Source organism: Lygodium microphyllum, chromosome 21 (genome assembly GCF_053477565.2).
Source record: "Lygodium microphyllum isolate KBCC chromosome 21, Lygodium_microphyllum_v1.1.10, whole genome shotgun sequence".
Taxonomy (NCBI): domain Eukaryota; kingdom Viridiplantae; phylum Streptophyta; class Polypodiopsida; order Schizaeales; family Lygodiaceae; genus Lygodium; species Lygodium microphyllum.
The window spans coordinates 83,551,006-83,558,448 of NC_141155.1; the positions used below are offsets into that span (position 1 = coordinate 83,551,006).

General features: G+C 45.9%; 1 protein-coding gene across 3 annotated transcripts; it reads right to left on the reverse strand.

Annotated features, from left to right (window-relative positions):
• Positions 1 to 737: 737 nt before the first annotated feature.
• On the reverse strand, positions 738 to 5,391 carry LOC148018221 (auxin response factor 1-like). 3 transcript variants are annotated; one of them, XM_087662244.1, is made up of 13 exons: positions 4,957 to 5,389; positions 4,682 to 4,785; positions 4,476 to 4,577; positions 4,307 to 4,366; positions 4,064 to 4,219; positions 3,909 to 3,993; positions 3,738 to 3,828; positions 3,487 to 3,651; positions 3,276 to 3,395; positions 2,953 to 3,179; positions 1,977 to 2,851; positions 1,534 to 1,721; positions 738 to 1,367 (listed from the first exon to the last, which is right to left on the reverse strand). In XM_087662244.1, exons 1-13 carry the CDS (start codon positions 5,132 to 5,134, stop codon positions 1,184 to 1,186), a joined length of 2,535 nt encoding a protein of 844 aa, XP_087518370.1. In that variant the 5' UTR covers positions 5,135 to 5,389; the 3' UTR covers positions 738 to 1,183. The 3 variants fall into 3 exon arrangements, with proteins under 3 accessions (XP_087518370.1, XP_087518368.1, XP_087518369.1); XM_087662242.1 differs by having other exon boundaries at positions 4,064 to 4,366; positions 4,957 to 5,391; XM_087662243.1 differs by having other exon boundaries at positions 4,064 to 4,366; positions 4,966 to 5,390.
• Positions 5,392 to 7,443: the final 2,052 nt, after the last annotated feature.

Here is a 7,443-nt window from a genome sequence, read left to right on the forward strand (position 1 = left end):
TGTTAATGACTATGTCTCACTTCGAGGAAAGTGTTTAAGCATGCCCTGCTTGTTCGGGCATGTCATCGCACAAAATAAGTTGAATATTTTAAGCCCATAATATAGTTAAACTGGGACTAGTTCTGTAACAACTGGGGACCAATTATTAAGTGCTTCATGTGAATACTAAATGACATACGTATGCAGTAGAAATTGGGTAAAATTACACAACAGTTTCACAAGCAAAAATAAGCTTTTATTTGTCAATAACTTGTCACTGGATTGTGGGGTGTAAACATTCTGCAGTTCTGTAAAAGTGAGTGAAAGTACTTGTGTGAAATTGGGGCATGTTCTGTCATGCTATAGGGGAAGTCATGTCCTGTTAAATAGCCCAATTAGAGTCAGTAAAATGAGAATTCAGAACCTTTTTTCACTTGAGAAGAAAGAAGGAAAAAAGGTCTTGTCACTGTTGATTTCCAAGGCTTGTGTCAACATTCCATTATATCAATACTGTGAAGTTGGCAAGTGCTTTCTGAGAGTACCACCGGGACTGTGCATGTAAATAACAGAAAAACACACATAAATGAGTGAAGGAGAGACTTTGTTTTGTACTCCCCACATATATATGTTTATATATTGTGTAAAGGAGAGACTTTTCTTTACAAGAGATAGGTGTCAGTAAGTCCACTGTTCTATTCCATACCTTTACTTTTTCTTGTCCCTGGAGTAAAGAAGGCCAATCAATCAATCAAAATCCCTTTTTCCTTTCGTACAAATACAACAAGATATTTGGGCACGCCTTCTCTGAGATCTTAACATCAAAAACCAGAGTACAACCTGCCATGCAGGGTATGCAAAATTGGGGGTCCGGGGATGAGCAATTATCCCATCTGTGGGGCATACAACATTAACACTCTCTTAACTACATTAAGCAAGCTAGTAGTATAAAGAACAGAGTTATCAAAGAGCCCCGACACAAGGGGAAAAAAGGAGAAAATCAGAGTGGTGGGAAAGTCCATCAAAATGTACAGAAGTCTCTATATATGGGAAGGCAGCACAAGGCGCTTGTGGATGCAGTGATCTTGATGGGTAGTAGCAGAAACCCCATTCAAAAGTTTGCAAAACCCATTATATCATGGAAAGCCTGCTCCATAGCTGTATGGAGGAGAGCCCAAGCATATCAAGGGGGAACGGCAGGCCTTTATCACCCAGGCAAGGCAGGCACAGAGGAGTCTCGATGATCTGAGCAATTCGGACTCTCCCTCCTCTCAGAATGATGCTCATCCTTGCTGCCACTCAGAATCCTTGCCGGAGAGCGTGGCAAGCCTGCACTGTGCACCTCCTCAGGACTGAAGATGTATATCTTCCTTACCATTGTGCAAAACTCCCTGCAAGAACCCAGAGAGATTGAGTTTTCTCTCTGCAAAATATATAAAACAAATAATAGCAGGAGAGACACCAGAATGCATATTAAATGTTTCGTTTAAAACAAAACCAAACAACTGCATGCACCACTCAAAAATCAAAGAATCCAAGGGATAAAGACCAACTCACGTCCATGGGTCATCCCCAACATGCATCATGTCTCCTTCATTATCACTGTATGCAACCTGCCAACCCCTTTGACGATTGCTTAGCTCTCCCTCGATATGGAACATGGCTTCAAGCTCTTCAATCAGTTTCTCATAACAATCAAACTTTGAAAGGTCCACACCCCTCCCAACCATTCCTTTCATTATAACCTGAAGGTCAAGCCAGAGACATGATTAGGGATCAGTAAGGTTTCAAGTTTCTCCAGCATTTAATGAATTAGCCAAGTCATACAAATACCACAGGATCAACTACTAGTTTAAAATGCCTGCTTATTGCAACTCAACGTTTTGTCTAAGAATTGCAAAATAATTTATCGATACAATTTTGTTGACTAATGACTAAATGGCACTTACAGCCCAGGCATTCCTCATCAACTAGCAGACTTGCAGTGAAGAAGATTGTACCTTTGTACAGCTCCTCACAGCAGACACATTGGATTGACCCCTTGACTCGCTTTCTTTTGAAGATTTTTGCACACTGTTATCAGATTTCTCTTGCTCAGATGAGGCATCCGACTTGCAAGGTTGTTGGATCTTCTCAGAGGTCTCCACCACTGCATTATACTGATTAGAGAAGGCATCCACCTTAGGGCCTTCTTCCTCATTCACAGGCATGGCAATGACCAACTTCGAAGCTGCTGATGCAGGAACATCAGTAAGAGAGAAGCCAAATAGCTTGCACCCATTATCTATTAGTGCAGGTTTGTCCTGCTTGGTGATACTGCTGTTGTTGTGAGAATCCCACGGTGAAAAAGGGGAGAGGGAAGAATAGGCAATCTGCTGAGGATTATTGGAAGAAGAGGAAGCAGGAGGCAGAAGGGAGGAAAGCCAGGTGGAGTTTTGCATGTTCTCCGTGGTAGAGGAAGAGGAAGCAGACTGCCATGCCTGAGTGATTTGACTAGTGGCAGGAACAGAGAGCTTCAGATCTGCAGCCATTTCAGGCGAGGAGAAGGAAGAATAAAAGCTGGCCCCTTGCTGTTGTTGATGATGGTTGTGAAGATGATGAAGGGGATCCATCACTTGCTGCTGCTGAGAAGTGAGAGAAGAGAGCTCAGAAAGTCTTCCTCCTGCTCTATATACATCCTGTCGCCTCCCCTCCTGTTGGGTCATCCAGACCTCTGACGATGGCACAACTGCAGAGTTCCTGAAAATCCGTTGCCCATCCCCTATATAAGGCTCATCACAACTTTTTGTCCACATCTGTCCCTTGAGGTAATCCTCACTCAGCAACCCTCCTTGACCTTGCAAGACCCTAGAGGACTCTGACTTGCTGGGGGCACCTGGGCAAGAGAAGTAGCAGAGTAAGGGAGGCAACTACAAGCTTTTCACATGCTTTCAGCAAACAAATCAGATGGAAAGAAGACCATGTTAAGAATCTTACTCATGGCCGAATCTGCAGCTGATGATGGCCTGAATCGTTTGTTCTTGGGGGCAGGTGCAGGGGTCACTGTTGGGGATGACACACACAAATCAATCTCCCATGGAGAAACCCTGTCATGTCTCTCATGCATGGTTAACTCATCCCAATTAACCCTTAAGGACCGCCACTTTGATCCAGGCCAGCTTGTAGCATCCATGTCCTCAATCCCTGTGATAGTTCCTGCAAAGCTGGACACAAATGCCCGCTTTAGCCTCTCATATCCTATCAAGAAATCACTATTTCCCAATGCTAATGCCTACAAATGAGCTAACAATTCAGCTTACCTTCTCTCTGAGGCATCCTCAGTTTCAAACTTCATCTTGAACCTCTGACCCACTGACAAGTTCTTGGACCTACTGTTGGCAAGCTTTTCCACCGGAACAATGAATGATGACGGACTTACTCTGAAACATCCACCCAAACCTATAAGCCCAAGACCTCACATATGCCTCAGCACATGTAGATTTTCTCTGGAGATAACTACATAAGACCAACCTTGGTTTATAGTACACGGCAAACATAGTCCTTGTTGCCATAGCATAAGAAGCAGTGGCAACCACACCCATGTGCATGCTGTGGCTTGTAAGGACATTGGAAGACTGAGATGCATGCTGCCGCTTGGTCCGTCGAATTCCCACTCTCAGCTCTCCATTCTCACCCCTGTCAATGAGACAAAACCAGCAGGGATTAGCAAAACAGTAACTGAAAGTACAATCTGACTCGGAGAATTACTGAGTATCACATACCGGAGAAAGATCACGGCATCCCCTGCCACAAGCCTCTTCTGGCTAACAAAGTAGCTCCACCCAGTTGTAAGCAGATGCCTCCTGGGATGGCCTGAACAGAAAGAAATATGTTGTGAGTGGACACAGTAAAGAGTAATGCAACTCAGGTGCTTTGCAGTGAAGAGCTCTCACCTCTGTAGGTATGTCGGAACTTCCACTCCTGGCCATGAAGGTCCGTTGCCACCAGCTCTTGGCTGGGTGTTTCCTGGGCCATGTCCTGTGGGGGGAGAGAATCAGCACACAACGCACCCAGATGCTGTGAGAGAAGAGGGCATACTTTTACTTACCAGGGGGGGAAGGCATTCTTCGGCGTGCTTCCTCAGCACAGAGAAGCCGCCATGGGTGCTGGTATCAGAGGCAGTGAGGATCTTGGTGAACATTCGGACAGGAGCCTTAGGAGGAGGGGGGGGAGGTTCTTCCTTCTCTTGGGCGAGGTCGGAAGTCTGAGAATGGCTGTCGAGAGTCAGAGCAAAACTCAAGAGGCCAGAGAGGAAACGAAGACAGACAAGTAAGAGGGGCAAGTGCCATACCTGATCGACCTCGGGGAGGAGAGAGAGCTGAGCAAAGACTTCGTCGGTCTCGGGCTCGGCCTGTACACGCATTAGTGCATTAGCAAGGTGAACACACAGAGAGGGAGAAAGATAGAGGGGGAGAGAGAAAGAGGACATAACCACGCGCAGAAAAGAGAGAGAGACTCACGCTCAGAATCACATTCACAACTCTGCATAGGATCTGAGATGACAGCTTGTAATACTGAGGCATTTGTTGATCGGTGCTGCCCGCCTGGGTGGATGCTGCAACCTGCAATTGAAAAGAAAGGCATTTTAAGCAGAAGACAAGAAAAAAACATGATATCTTACGCTGCCTCTACTCAGCAGTAGGCACCCTATTCTTTCCCCCCATACCTGCTCCAGATGGCCCTGCGGAAAATACCACACGCGTTGGCCTCTCTTCGGAACGGAAACGAGCGGCCCTGCGCAGGCTTGCCATAGCTCCTCTGTGTACTCCCCTGCACACGAAATCGGGTTAGCCTGAAAGATCTTGCAACAGAGGACCGTGATTTTTGGCGATGACGAGATGATGATGGAAATAAAAACTCGGAAAGAAGATGATGGTGGTGGTGGTGGTGGTGGTGGTGGTGGTGATGATGATTGCGATAAGAAGAACAGAGAAAACTTGCCATTCTTACCTGCGCCCCGGTTCTGGGGAGCCATGGTCATGTTGACACGGACGGGGCCCACGAAAGCCATGGAGGGATCGGAGGGGGGAGCAGAGGAATTAGCGCCAGGGTTGAGGTTGGGGTTGGGGAAGCTCTGGCGGGGAGGCGGGGGGAGGGGAGGGTTTCGATAGTAAGCCATGGGGGAAAGGGAAGCAGGGGGGAGAGGAGGGGAGCAGAGCTACATAAGAGAGGAATGAGAAGAGAAACTGAGAGAGATGGGGGGTTACACAGAGAGAAAGAGGGAGGGAGGGAGAGAGGTAGAGGTACAGAGACAGAACGGCGCTGTTGCAGCAGATCTGGAGGAGCAGAGGAGGACAGAGAGAGAGAGACGGAGAGAGAGAGAGAGAGAGGAACAATTGCAGTAGGAAAGAAAGGGGAAGACGCAAACACAGTGGAGAGAAAGGAGAGAGAGAGGGGGGTAAGGCGAAAAGTTGGGTGGGTGGGTAGAGAGAGAAAGTCTGCAGTCGTACCCAAAGCAGACAGGACCCAGAGAGAGAGACAGGAGACGCGGGAGAGAGAGAGAGGGAAGGCTAGGAATGTGAGCCAGGAAGAAGACAACATGAGACCAGAGAGGAGAGAGAGAGAGAGAGAGAGAGCGAAGAGAACGAGAGTGTGACCGGGCCCGCGCCTTCCCATGTGTTCTCTCACCAGCCACCGCCAACCGACTGTTTCCCAGGCTCGCTACCGTCTCCCCCGGTCACCCCCTCCCGCCTGTCCACCCGTTGGCCGGCAAACTCACTTCGTTGGCACAATGCCAGCAGCATTCCTTTTTGCCCTTTGTCTCTTTTTAAAATTTATTTCTAAATGTTTTTATCGTGAGAACCAGATAAGCATTTACCAATATTGAATTTATATTTTACCACCCACCCATCATAGCGCCCTGTAAACCGACCCGGTGGTGTGGCACACCGTAACGGAGAGGTTTTAACTTTTAACCTTACCCCCCCCCCCCGCGCGCCCCGGCCGGAGGTAAAGATATCTTTGGTTTTACCTTTTCTTCGACCCATGCTTTTCCCCCAATAATGCGCACTATATCATGAACCAAGTACGCATTCACATTTCCAACCTAGGGCCCTTTTGAAGGTAAGAACTAAGAGCCATGCCACCCTCAAGTCATTTGGACTTCCACTAGTCCCCCAAGTGGAGATTAGAGTCACATCAAAGAATTACTTGGATTGACTTGGACTTTCACTTTGACAAAAGCAAGACTCCAATGTGTCGATCGAGTATCTCTAAAATTAGAGGCGCTCGGTGGACCCGTGCAAGTTCACCTCTCTGGCAATTGTTGATTGTTTTGCCCTTCTTTCTCTCTCCTCACCATTCTTCTCTCTCTGTTGCTACTAGACAAAAAGCTTCTATAGCAATTCGATCCTCCTCTCTCCATTACCAACCTCACGTCCCCCACCCATAGCCCGAACTTACATTGACCTACAATATTGACGTCGTCACACTCCCCTGCACATGTGTATTGATATGAGTGTGGCATGGCTTTAGCACTTAGCTAAAAGCTTTGTACAAGACGTTGTAAGAGTATCTTCACACATGTCCTTTTAAGGAGGAACAACAACAACAACAACAAATGGTAGAAGCGGATCCTTCTCGCATAGTGTTTCCATAATTTTACAAAACCCATAAGTTTGGCAAAACTTCTACCATAAACACAAAAGTTTCATAACTTTTGCAACCATTTTAAACCGTGTACCATCAATAATAGGTAGAATGACTTTTTTGAAAGAGATATGCAAGTCACTACTCTCAACATAGATTTTGTGACTTGCTCATTCTAGGAAAAATCATGAGGTATGAAGGAAAGAAAAATCTTCAACGCCATATGTGAAAATGCTCTAAGCATTATCGCAACCCATCTTTTGTTAGAACTTAGCAATGCAACACTACTTTAGAAGGGTTTTAAAAGCCTTTAGCATACACTCATACACTTTTGTTTTAAATGCCAATCAAATATATTTAAGTATTTGCAACCTTACAAAAAGAAGTCAACCTCTAGTTCAATTTGCAGCTTAGTGATGACTAGCTTCCAATTGTTTTCTTTGAACTTAACGTTTACAAGTGTGAGGACCCAATTATAAAATTTAGCACACGAATCTGATGGATCAAATACCAACCATGGTTTACCCTTGAAGAGCAAGGCATTGCTTCCTTCCCAAATTCTTACAATAGCCACACTTCCAATCACTCAATGCAACCCAAAAATAAAAAGGAGACATCCTTCCTTTTTGTCCCAAGAGTGCCATCTTCCAATTTATCACATCATGGAGTTGTGCTCTTGCAACCAATCTTGCAAATTGTTCCACAATCTCTGGGTGCATTTGCATGCCTAGAAGAGATGGAAGGTTTTTTCCTCAAAGTTCTTGCAAAGTGAATAATGCCCATCCAAAAGGTTCCATTTCCAAATATGTCCCTTGTAAGAAGCCTACTTATCAACAATCT

Excerpts from the sequence above, each read along its gene's own strand:
- LOC148018221 (XM_087662242.1), bottom strand. The coding sequence starts at position 5,134 with ATGGCTTACTATCGAAACCCTCCCCTCCCCCCGCCTCCCCGCCAGAGC. Across the intron at positions 3,994-4,063 it reads AAGAATGCCTTCCCCCCCTG|GACATGGCCCAGGAAACACC; the intron begins GTAAGTAAAAGT and ends CTCCCCCCACAG. Across the intron at positions 3,180-3,275 it reads GAGGATGCCTCAGAGAGAAG|CTTTGCAGGAACTATCACAG; the intron begins GTAAGCTGAATT and ends ATTTGTGTCCAG.